Source organism: Mercenaria mercenaria, chromosome 11, assembly GCF_021730395.1.
Source record: "Mercenaria mercenaria strain notata chromosome 11, MADL_Memer_1, whole genome shotgun sequence".
NCBI lineage: Eukaryota > Metazoa > Mollusca > Bivalvia > Venerida > Veneridae > Mercenaria > Mercenaria mercenaria.
In genome coordinates, this window is record NC_069371.1 from 6,328,125 (window position 1) to 6,340,563 (window position 12,439).

Genomic DNA, 12,439 nt, shown 5'->3' on the forward strand with positions numbered 1-12,439 from the left:
TATTTTTAAAGTTATGGCCCCTGAAATAGCAAAAACAAAATGCACTTTTTCACCTAATTATGTGCCTAGCTCAAAAGTATTTGATGTAAATTCAGAAAACCTTGCTGGAGTCTTTATCGTGATGTAACCTTGCACACTTGGCATTCTTCTTAAGAATCTTAGCTCTTATTACAGAGTTATGGCCCTTGAAATAGCCAAAATAGTGGATTCTTTGTTTGTGATGCACATAGCTCAAAAAGTATATGGCCTAGAATAATGAATCCTTTTCATAAAATGTTTGTTGAGGCTATACCCTCAAACCGAGACTACAAACATTTGAATTATTGCCCCTTATTTGTGACAAATGTACCAGTGGTGGGGGGGGGGGGCACACCCTGTGTCCTACAGACACATTCTATTTTGTAAACCAGGTTACAATGGGATACATGGGATACAAATTATTGGTGTTTTTTCACTAACGCGAAATTTTGCACAAAAATATTTCCAGGAAACAAATAATATATCTAGAAAATATTATGTTTTGCTGAAAAGTTTTCAGAAAAAATGCACAAATTTCTTGGAAAGTTTACAGTATTATCGTGATATGCAACCATATTTGTATTATAATGTTATTACAGATAATTTCCGCCTCTTGTATAGGCGCACCCTGCGGAGAGGTATTTTTCCTTTTTATATGAACTGTGCTCACTTTAGTGCTATTATTTACAAGTGCATATAGTACACCTCTAGTTGGGTAACAAAATAATTATCAATTTTCGATTTTTATAAATGAATTATAGACAAAAAACGAGTCAGTGCATAAAATGCACTGATTGGAATGGGCCTAATTTTATCGGAAAGGGCCTGCCATACGTATATTTTTACACGAAGAAGTAATTAAATATTGCCTAGTAATAAACAAATGACCGGTATGTTAGGCCCTTTCCGCGGAAAGAAAGGGCCCTTTCCGGTATCTAGTCTCACCACCAATCCGGTGCCGTTGTCATTGTGTACACTACGGTAGCGCTTTCATATTGTCGCACTGACGGAATGTGTGACGTCACGCTCTATGTATAGAATGGTGCCGTTGTATCTACTTTCGATTTTAAAGAAATTTTATTTATTCCAGAAACTAATAAAACATGGAATTCAAAGAAGTTGAAAACATAAACAAGGAAGTCATTATTAAAGTTCAAAACAAGATTCATGTAAACGGTATGTTCTGTGATAAAAACGTGTTTTTGTTTGGGCTATTCAAAAGGTGTAGCTAAAATGAGGGGTATAAAATCTATATTGTTTTGCAGATGTCGGTCGGTCTGTTGGTCTAGACCAATCCGTTTCCGGATGATAACTCAAGAACGCTTGGGCCTAAGTGATAAGTTGATAGGGTGGTTGGTCATAACCAGCAGGTGACCCCTATTGATTTTGAGGTCATTAAGTCAAAGGTCATGGTCACAGTGGCCCTGAACAGTATAACGGTTTCCAGATGATAACTCAAGAACTCTGACCTAGGATCATCAAAGTTGATAGGGAGGTTGGCATGGTCAAGACCAGCAGATGACCTCTATTGATTTTGAGGTCAGTAGGTAAAAGGTCAAGGTCACAGTGACCAGAAACAATTAAACGGTTTCCGGATGATAACTCAAGATACACATAGAAGCCTTAAGCCATACATCATAATGTCCAATAAGACCAAGATAAGGATTGAACGTGCAAGTCAGTGTGCAATCCATTACCTCCATGCAGATAGAGTGCAAAAAATGCTTACAACTAGCCCACTTGTTAAACCCCTATCATTAAAACAGACCACTATAAAATAAACTAAGATAAAAATAAATACAGACATTTCTTGAAAAAGACTATAATTCCGAAGGATTAGTGATATATAGGTCAGGGTAAAATCTGTGTACATAAATTAGTGTAACAAAGGCATGAGCATGAAGTGTTGATGTTTTAACATTATATTCTGCGGATTTTTATTCAAATCGGATATAACTCTTGAAGAGAGGTGCTTCAATCAGTATTGGAGGAATTTACCTGTGAAGAAGAAGAAGAAGAAGAAAGAACGCTTGGGCCTAGGATCATGAAAGTTGATAGAAAGTTGGTCATGACCAGCAGATGACCCCTATTGATTTTTAGGTCAGCAGGCCAAAGGTCAAGGACACAGTGACCCGGAACAGTAAAACAGTTTCCAGACAATAACTTGAGAACGCTTGGGGCCTAGGATAACAAAACTTAATCGGGAGGTTTATCATGACCAGCAGATGACCCTTATAAATTTATTTTGAGGTCAGTAGGTCAAAGGTCAAGGTCGCAGTGACCTGAAACAGTTTCCGGGCAATAACTTGAGAATGCTTGGGTCTAGGATCACGAAACTTAATAGGGAGGTTTATCGTGACCCACAGATGACCCCTATTGATTTTAAGGTCAATAGGTTAAAGGGTCAAGGTCGCTTTGACCAAGAACGGTAGAACTTTTGTGTACAGTGACCAAATAATTTCTGTTCCTTGTGCAATTACTGAATGCATCAAGGGGGTTTGTGTTCTTTGAGCTCTTGTTCTGTATTCTGTCACGGATCCTGGGCTTTTCATCCTTATATAACAGAGGCCTATAAAAGGTAATGGTAAAGGTCTTGTTTATTATAGTGTCACCCCTATTGAAAGGGCCAGCCAATTTGGCTTATGAGACACCTTTATTATGGGTACCAGTTACCTGCCAACTACTACCACTATGCCAGGCGACAGGCGGATAGAAGTCGGTAACCATTCATTTAACTAGCTCGCGGCTCACGAACCGGCCTTTTCGGAACGAGTCCTATGACAAACATCTATAACCTATAACAGGCCACTTCCCAATCCAAAAATATACTGTTTTTTCCAAACTGCGGCAGAGATATTTCCCAAAATGCAAGGTAAGATTTCCCAAAAACATGCCAACAGATGGTTAAGATTTTGTTTACATTTTAGTATTTCCAGAGGAAGCGATTGTCTGGTATCAATTTTTTGTTGCACTATAGCCTAACAGCGCACGTGTGACGCGTTACCAGTCTAATCCGTTATGTACTATGGCCTGGATTTTAGTCCGTGTTTCAGGGGAGATAAATTTAATTCATCTTTCGTTTTTTACTATCGGTTGATTATTTTTCCCAAAATGGACAATTATCGTGCATAAATTTCCCAGTTTGAAAAGCCAAGGCCTCTTCCCAATTTCCTGGGATCTCTGAGCTGAAACGATACCTGTATTAAAACCTTAGTAACCAGAAGTCTGTCACGCTGTAATTTCTGCAAATGAAATGCCATATGTATTCTGTATTCTCGTCTTTTCCACCAGTTTTAGTAGTCCAAATAATAGGACATTTTGGGACAGCGTGATAACTTTTGACTGTCGCTGTCCTGTCACGTCCAGACTTATTCTACATATATTTCTATTACTAAGGAAATCCCAAATGAAAAAGGTCAGATACAAGAATGACTTTGTCCGAAGCATTTCTTCTTCATGCATGGAGGGATTTTGATGTAACTAATGGCACAATTGTACACCATCACGAGACGAAGTGTCATGCACAGGTCCCTGCTTTAGAATTACTTCCCTATGTTGTTACTATAAATAGCTTAGATTGTAACTTTTTCATTACTAGTCGTAGGGAAAAATCGAGACCACTTTTCTGTAGTACAACATGCATGTTACATCCAATTTTGAGGTGTATTTTGACCAATCTCTTCCTGGTAAGGATTTTTGTGTGGACTTACAATTTTTTTTTTTGGATTTTTTTTTTTTAAGATTAACTTCCCTTAGTTGTTACTATAAATAACTTATATTGTAACTTTTTTTTTTTTTAATGTATATTTTGTGTTTTGTTTATGCAATTTAGTGTCATATGTATTGAAACCGGTGTCAGGGTATAATAATAATCTCCTTGCACCTGATTACACATATTTCCGAAGATTTAAGTTTTTTTTTAGCTGCTAAGGTGAGTTTTTCTGATCACTCGATGTCCGGCGTCCGTCGTGTGTCTGTCTGTCTGTCTGTCGTCTGTCGTCTGTCAACATTTAGCTTGTGTATGCGATAGAGGCTGTATTTTCCAATAATCTTCATGAATATTGGTCAGAATGATAACCTTGATGAAATCTAGGCCGAGTTCGAAAATGGGTCATCTCGGGTCAAAAACTAGGTCACTAGGTCAAATCAAAGAAAAACCTTGTGTATGCGATAGAGGCTGTATTTTTCAATTGATCTTCATGAATATTGGTCAGAATGATAACCTTGATAAAATCTAGGCCGAGTTCGAAAATGGGTCATCTCGGATCAGAAACTAGGTCACTAGGTCAAATCAAAGAAAAACCTTGTGTATGCGATAGAGGCTGTATTTTTCATTTGATCTTCATGAATGTTGGTTAGAATGATTGCCTTGATAAAATCTAGGCCGAATTCGAAAATGGGTCATCTCGGGTCAGAAACTAGGTCACTAGGTCAAATCAAAGAAAAACCTTGTGTATGCGATAGAGGCTGTATTTTTCAATTATTCTTCATGAATATTGGTCAGAATGATAACCTTGATGAAATCTAGGCCGAATTCGAAAATGGGTCATCTCGGGTCAAAAACTAGGTCACTAGGTCAAATCAAAGAAAAACCTTGTGTATGCGATAGAGGCTGTATTTTTCAATTGATCTTCATGAATATTAGTCAGAATGATTGTCTTGATGAAATCTAGGCCGAGTTCGAAAATGGGTCATCTCGGGTCAAAAACTAGGTCACTAGGTAAAATCAAAGAAAAACCTTGTGTATGCAATAGAGGCGGTACTTTTCAATTGATCTTCATGAATTTTGGTCAGAATAATTACCTTAATGAAATCTAGGCCAGGTTCGAAAATGGGTCATCTGGGATCAAAAACTAGGTCACTAGGTCAAATCAAGGAAAAACCTTGTGTATGCGATAGAGGCTGTATTTTTCAACTGATCTTCATGAAATTTAGCCAGAATGATTACCTTGATAAAATCTAGGCCGAATTCGAAAATGGGTCATCTGGATTCAAAAACTAGGTCACTAGGTCAAATCGAAGAAAAACATTGTGTATGCAATAGAGGATGTAGTTTTCAATTGATCTTCATGAAATTTGGTCAGAGTGATTGCCTTGATGAAATCTAAGTCGAGTATGAATATAGGTTATCTGAGGTCAAAAACTAGGTCACAAGGTCAAATTAAAGAAAAATCTTGTGTATGCGATAGAGACTGTTTTTTTTCAATTGATTTTTATGAAATTTGGTCAGGATGATTGCCTTAATGAAATCTAGGTCGAGTTTGAATATGGGTCATCTGAGGTCAAAAACTAGGTCACTTGGTCAAATCAAAGAAAAAACTTGTGTATGTGATAGAGGCTGTATTTTTCAATTGATCTTCATGAATTTTGGTCAGAATGATTGCCTTGATAAAATCTAGGTCGAGTTTGAACATGGGTCATCTAGGGTCAAGAACTAGGTCATATCTAAGAAAATGCTTGTTTTATTGCAAGAGACCAATTTTTTGGTCCAATCTTAATGAAAATTGGTCAGAGTATTTGTTTCCATGAAATCACTAGGTCAAACATGTTTTACACTGTTATGGTGTGTTTCTTAGGTGAGCGACCTAGGGCCATCTTGGCCCTCTTGTTTAAATTATGACAGCCATTCTCCCTAAATCGACTCATTTCCAGCATGCGAATAGTCGAAATTTGAAGTTCATGGTAACGTAATGGTTTATATGATTTTTATACGCCCGTTTGAAAAACGGGACGTATTATGGGAACGCCCCTGGCAGGCGGTTGGGCGGGCGGGCGGCGTCCACAGACCTTGTCCGGAGCATATCTCCTACATGCATGGAGGGATTTTGATGAAACTTGGCACAGTTGTTCACCATCATGAGACGGAGTGTCAAGAACCAGGTCCCTAGATCTAAGGTCAAGGTCACACTTAGAGGTCAAAGGTCAAATTCAAGAATGACTTTGTCCGGAGCATATCTTTTTCATGCATAGAGGGATTTTGATGAAAGTTGGCACAATTGTTCATCATCATGAGACGGAGTGTCGTGCGCAAAAACCAGGTCCCTAGGTCTAAGGTCAAGGTCACACTTAGAGGCCAAAGGATACAAGAATGAAAAATTCAAGAATGACTTTGTCTGGAGCATATCTTCTTCATGCATGGAAGGATTTTGATGTAGTTTGGCACAGTTGTTCACCATAATGAGAGGGAGTGTCATGCGCAAGAAGCAGGTCCCTAGGTCTAAGGTCAAGGTCACACTTAGAGGTCAAAGGATACAAGAATGAAAACTTTTTCCGGAGCATATCTTCTTCATGCATGAAAGGACTTTGATATAGCTTGGCACAATTGTTCACCATCATGAGACGGAGTGTCATGCGCAAGAACCAGGTCCCTAGGGGTAAGGTCAAGGTCACACTTAGAGGTCAAAGGATACAAGAATGAAAACTTTGTCCGGAGCATTTCTTCTTCATGCATTGAGGGATTTTGATACAACTTGGCATAAATGTTCACAAGCATGAGACGGAGTGTCATGCACAAGAACCAGGTCCCTAGGTCTAAGGTCAAGGTCACACTTAGAGGCCAAAGTTCAGATTCGAGAATGACTTTGTCCGGAGCATTTCTACTTCATGCATGGAGGGATTTTGATGTAGCTTGGCACAATTGTTCATAGCTGGTTATTTCTGCGGTCAAAATATTCTGCGTTTTGGCCCCAAAAATGGTGAAACAAATTGCTGCATGTTTAATTTCTGCGTTTTCACATAAAAGGAAGAGAAATTTCTGTGTTTTTGATGCCGAAGAGGATTAATTCCTTGCATGATCGGGCGTTGTGAGAATGATAGCGCATGAAAACAATAAACTAAATTACCGGTAACTGTTGTAAAATAACTTTGCATTTAATGAATACATTGTAGGATATAATAACATGTGAATTGAAAAAAAATATAGGTCTAACAACAATTGCACAAACAACAACTGCAAACTACGGTATATCGGCATAACGGTTACTTTTTTAGAAAGGTTACTAAAGTATAGTTTGGAAGATATTCACAAGGGATTAATAAGAACAACACAAGTGGAATTCACTCAGTTTGTTTCATTCACAGAAGAAAAATGTCTTCTGGGGGATTAACAGTTAGGACTTTGATTGACCGTCACACCTAATTATACCATTATCGGTAATTCTTAGATGGCGTCGGTAATTTCCAATAATTAGACCATGCCATTGTGAACTTCGGATAACCTAGGGAAACATAGCGTGAAACAACGTTGGTGGAAAAAAAGTGCAGATATTTTTGCGTTTTAAATTTTTGCTGGATGAATATTCTGCTGGAAATATTTTTGCGATTCTACCGTGAGACCGCAGAAACGCAGAAATATTCCTCCCGTAGAAATAACCCGCTATACGGTATATTGTGACATTCTGGCACTCTTGTTTAAACTTCGAACCCTCTGCGGTTTATCGGAAAAGAATTGCCCACAAAAAGTCTCTTGTCTACGAGATACGACAATTTAAAAATGTGCCCTATAAATCTGCGTTACGGAGCATAGGTGAGGGCATAGCTTTATTATATTGCGGTTACATGATTTATATTAGCAGTCAAACATGCTTTTGCAGTTAATTTGTTCAAAGGAAGAGATGCAGACCGTGATAAGATGCAAACATATTACTTCAGACAGATTATTTTTCTTGTGACATGTACAAGAAATAAACCAACATTTTGGCCAAACAGTTTCATACGAGGATGTGATATATCATTAATGTTTACGCAAAAGCTACACTCACAAGAAAATGAAACATTACTGATTTTAGGTTTCAAAGAGGTTTAAAGAAGTTAGTTTTTCTTTTCTTCGATCTAGCAGAAGTACAGATACCACGATGCCTTCCTGAAGATAACTAGTGCCTTATTTTGTTATGGAAAATAGGTTCTTTGAGTTATATTAAGAAAGGCAAAAATGTGTTACTTACTTCAAATCATTTTGATAAAAAGTCATTTCACAGAACAGGGCACTCGTTTGGCCATTTTTGGGGCCGAATATGGACCCCATTCCCCTCATAAAATAGTATGTTTTTTTCCCCTTTCTCAGAAGAAAATTCCCCTGATAAAAGATTGTTTGACACAACTAGATATGAACTCTGTTTCAAGTTAAATTAAAGTGCCTCTAAGGAAGGTTACTGCTGCAATATAGGTTCATTAGTTAGAACTGATTGAAAACAGTATTAATAAGTGTGAAAAGTAGTAACATATATATAGCTAAAAACTTCCCCTTTTGTCTTGAAACGACGAAAAATTCCCCTTCTGGAGGGTATGGGTACCTGTCCCCAAAAGTTGTCTAGTGCCCTGCAGAAACGCTTTTCAGTGTTTCCCACCCAACTAGAGGTGTACGTACTGGTCAGGAACCTAGGCAATCCTTGCGTGTATCAGTGCTATACACTGGGCATGTTAAAGAACCAGGCTGTCTATTCGCAACGAGCTAGGCTAAGTTAGCCGGACAAGCCTGTATCTGATTTCTGATCTCTCTGTCGTGGGGGCTTTGTCTCACTCTGTCCCTCTGGTCAGATCGCTCTGTGTCTGTACTAGTAGAGGATGAATTATGCGCCCTGTGTGGCTGCATTTGAACTATGTAAAGCGCCTTTGAACGTGAAATTGATCATGAAAAGGGCGCTATATAAACACGGTATAATAATAAATAATAGCAACTTTTCCAGAAATTTAAAGAATTGGAACCACTGCCTTACCCTTGCATGATCGTAAGAGGTTACTAATAGGGTCTTAACACTGGGTTTGCTGTAACTCTGTGATTCCAGCAGGTATGCAAATCTTGATTCCATACCTCATGTTTTTATTTCGATGTAAATGAGATGTGAAACCAAAATTTGTATAGTCCTGTTTGGTGCCATAATTATGACCTATACTATGTAAAACCCAAATAAATAAATAAATAAATTGTTATGGAACATATAAAAAGTAACCTTTTTAAAGTACTTAGGGATGGCTTCGAATATTCGTTCATTACACGAATATTCGAATATTGTTTCACTATTCGAATATTCGGAAAAAAATATAAGATCATGAAAAAATAAATAAAAGCCAAATGCAAGAACAAAAAATATTTGTTTATCTAATTCGCCAAAAACCGCTTTCATTATAAATTCGCGCGAAAATGGCTTCTGTCTTTGTCAGACGTGTCATTAGCCCACCATCATCAGATGGTGGGCTATTCAAATCACTCTGCGTCCGTGGTCCGTCGTCCGTCCTTCCGTCCGTTAACAATTTCTCGTTATCGCATCTCCTCAGAAACTACCAGGGGGATTTTGACCAAACTTTGTCAGAATGATGTATTGATACACTAGTTGTGTCCCCCCTGAAAATCAGACTGGTTCAACAATTTTTTAGTGAGTTATGGCCCTTTGTTTATTTCTATAATTTACATAGATTTATATAGGGAAAAACTTTGAAAATCTTCTTGTCCAAAACCACAGAGCCTAGGGCTTTGATATTTGGTATGAAGCATTATCTAGTGGTCCTCTACCAAGATGATTCAAATTATTTCCCTGGGGTCTTATATGGCCCCACCCCGGGGGTCACATGGTTTATATAGACTTATATAGGGAAAAACTTTGAAAAAACTCTTGTTCAAAACCACAGGGCCTAGGGCTTTGATATTTTGTATGTGACATCATCTAGTGGTCTTCTACTAAGATTTTTCAAATTATCCCCCTAGGGTCAAGTATGGCCCACCCCGGGGGTCACATGGTTTACATAGACTTATATAGGAAAAAACTTTGAAAATCTTCTTGTCCAAACCACAAAGCCTAGAGCTTTGGCATTTGTAATGTAGCATCATCTAGTGATTCTCTACCAAGTTTGTTCAAATTATCCCCCTAGGGTCAAATATGGCCCCACCCTGGGGGGTCTCATGGTTCATATAGACTTATATAGGGAAAAGCTTTTAAAATCTTCTTGTCAATAACCTACAACATTCAAATTTGGACCACATGTATAGTTTTGAGTGGCAAGATGAACCTTGACATGAGTTGACCTTGATTTTGACCTAGTGACCTACCGGTACTTTCACATTTCTGTAGCTACAGCCTTCAAATTTGGACCACATGCATAGTTCTGTGCACTGAAAAAAACTTTGACCGTGACATTGACCTAGTGACCTACTTCCACATTTTTGAAAGTACAGGCTTCAAATTTGGACCACATGCATAGTTTCGTGTTCCGAAATGAAATTTGACCTTGATTTTGACTTAGTGACCTACTTTCACATTTCTCAAGCTACAGCCTTCAAATTTGGACCACATGCATAGTTTTGTGTACCGAAATAAACTTTGACCTTAAGATTGACCTAGTGACCTACTTTCACATTTTTGAAGGTACAGGCTTCAAATTTGGACCACATGCATAGTTCTGTGTTCCAAAATAAAATTTGACCTTGATTTTGACCTAGTGACCTACTTTCACATTTCTCGAGCTACAGCCTTCAAATTTGGACCACTTGCATAGTTTTGTATACCGAAATAAACTTTGACCTTAAGATTGACCTAGTGACCTACTTTCAAATTTCTCAAACTACAGCCTACAAACTTGATGCACATGCATAGTTTTGTGTACAAAGAACTTTGTCCTTGAAATTGATCTAGTGACCTACTATCACATTTCTCAAGCTACAGCTTTTGAATTTGGACCACATGCACAGTGTCGTGTACGGAAATGAAATTTGACCTTGAGCTAGTCAATAAGACTTGAAATTTGGAACACTCAAAAATAACACATTGGTGGGCGCCAAGATCACTCTGTGATCTCTTGTTTTGTATATTAGCATACCGAGAGGTGATGACAGTGTACCATGTAGTTAATACTGCTAATTGCTTACCTTTAGAAAATTTTAATGGTCACAAATTGATGTAAATCCGTTAGAACTCGCCTTGTTTTCGGTAGGTGTGGACCGTGTGTAATTAAAAATGATCAGACATCACTTGAACTAATTACTCGGATTTCAATAAAAGTCTATAAAAGACGTATTTGAGTAAAGAAAAATGCCGAAAAGTGTAGATAACAAGTCAAATGGGATTCATACCATTTTTTGACGTAAATCGGATTATCTGAATTTACGAATAAATGCATAAAATTTGTGTGGTTAACTTTTTTTTAATATCAATACTCAATTTTCAGACAAAGAGATGTAAAGTTAAGCTTTTTTAAGTTTTTTTCTTTATATTACCCTTTAATACCCCACCCCACAGTGAATCTACTGTCAAAATGCAAGCAATGCCTCCTGCCGTTTTGAAGTATTTCACGCGATCATCCGATAAGAAGTCAGTTACGTGTAATATGTGTGGAAAGACTTCACTTACACGAGGGCTACATCCCTGTAAGAAATAAATAAAGTCTGTATAAATTATTTGTATATAAAGGCAAATATAACGAATATTTTATACTCCAAAAGATGAACAAGCGATGAGAACGATTTGTCAGTTTTAATTCGTCAATGACTGAATTACCTCCGGTGTAAACGAAAGTATAATTAATGCATGTCGAAGATTAGGGTATGAAAAACACGTAGGGTTTTGAGCTGATTTGTTGATCACTTGATGACCGAATATTCGAATATTCGTTCGGAAGGTTGACCGAATATTCGAATACCAAAAATGCTATTTGTTGCCATCCCTATTTTAAAGCCATACAAAAAAGTCCGAAATACTAAATATTTTAGAACATTAACAAAACTTTGCAATAGGCAGATTTTGTGTAATAACGGAAGGCACTTAGTCCGCATAATTTTCCACCTAAGGAATCGTTATCTCAGTTTGTATCAACATTATCTGCAAATATACTTTTCTACCATCAGACTCCGCCACGTTTAGCTTTTCCAAAATGTCAGTTTTTGAATAAAAGTAAAACAGCAATTTTATACAACATCTGGAATAAAACAGCATTTTTATATAACATTTCTTTGACTGTAATTTGCCTAAACACGGCTTTTTTAGTTCATTACGGAACATAACGTTAAAGTGGTGTGATAATAATTAAAATTATTATTACAGCGCTTGGCATTATAAATACTTTAGAAAAACCCAGAAAGTGGTTTTTATAAGGAATCCTGGCTTTTCCTTAAAATAATTAAGCCAGTGTCGGCCATCCTGAACATTTTACCCCGAAAGTCAAGCAATAACACCATTGCGAAGAACCACAATTTAGGTCCTCGTTGAACATTTAACCCCGGGACTGGGGTTTACGACAAAATTGGCGTCAGAAGTGGAGATTTCATCCAGGAATATTATTTTAAAAAATAATTTATACTGCAGGAATCATAAGAATCTGACCTCAGCAGAAGTATAAGTTCAGCAGGATCTCTGGATTATACTCCTTTATCTTTGAAACATAGGTGATAGTAGGGAAGACCTGTATTATACACTAGGCTTTCTTCTATTGCTTA

At 37.5% G+C, this 12,439-nt stretch overlaps 1 protein-coding gene across 1 annotated transcript in view; it reads left to right on the forward strand.

The window, feature by feature from the left end:
* Window positions 1-1,049: 1,049 nt before the first annotated feature.
* LOC128546987 (uncharacterized) overlaps window positions 1,050-12,439 on the forward strand; it is a 155,239-nt gene continuing 143,849 nt past the window's right edge. Inside the window, exon 1 of the mRNA XM_053518460.1 lies at window positions 1,050-1,194. Coding sequence (XP_053374435.1) covers window positions 1,122-1,194 — 73 coding nt within the window. The 5' untranslated portion in view covers window positions 1,050-1,121. The remainder of the gene's footprint in view (window positions 1,195-12,439) is intronic.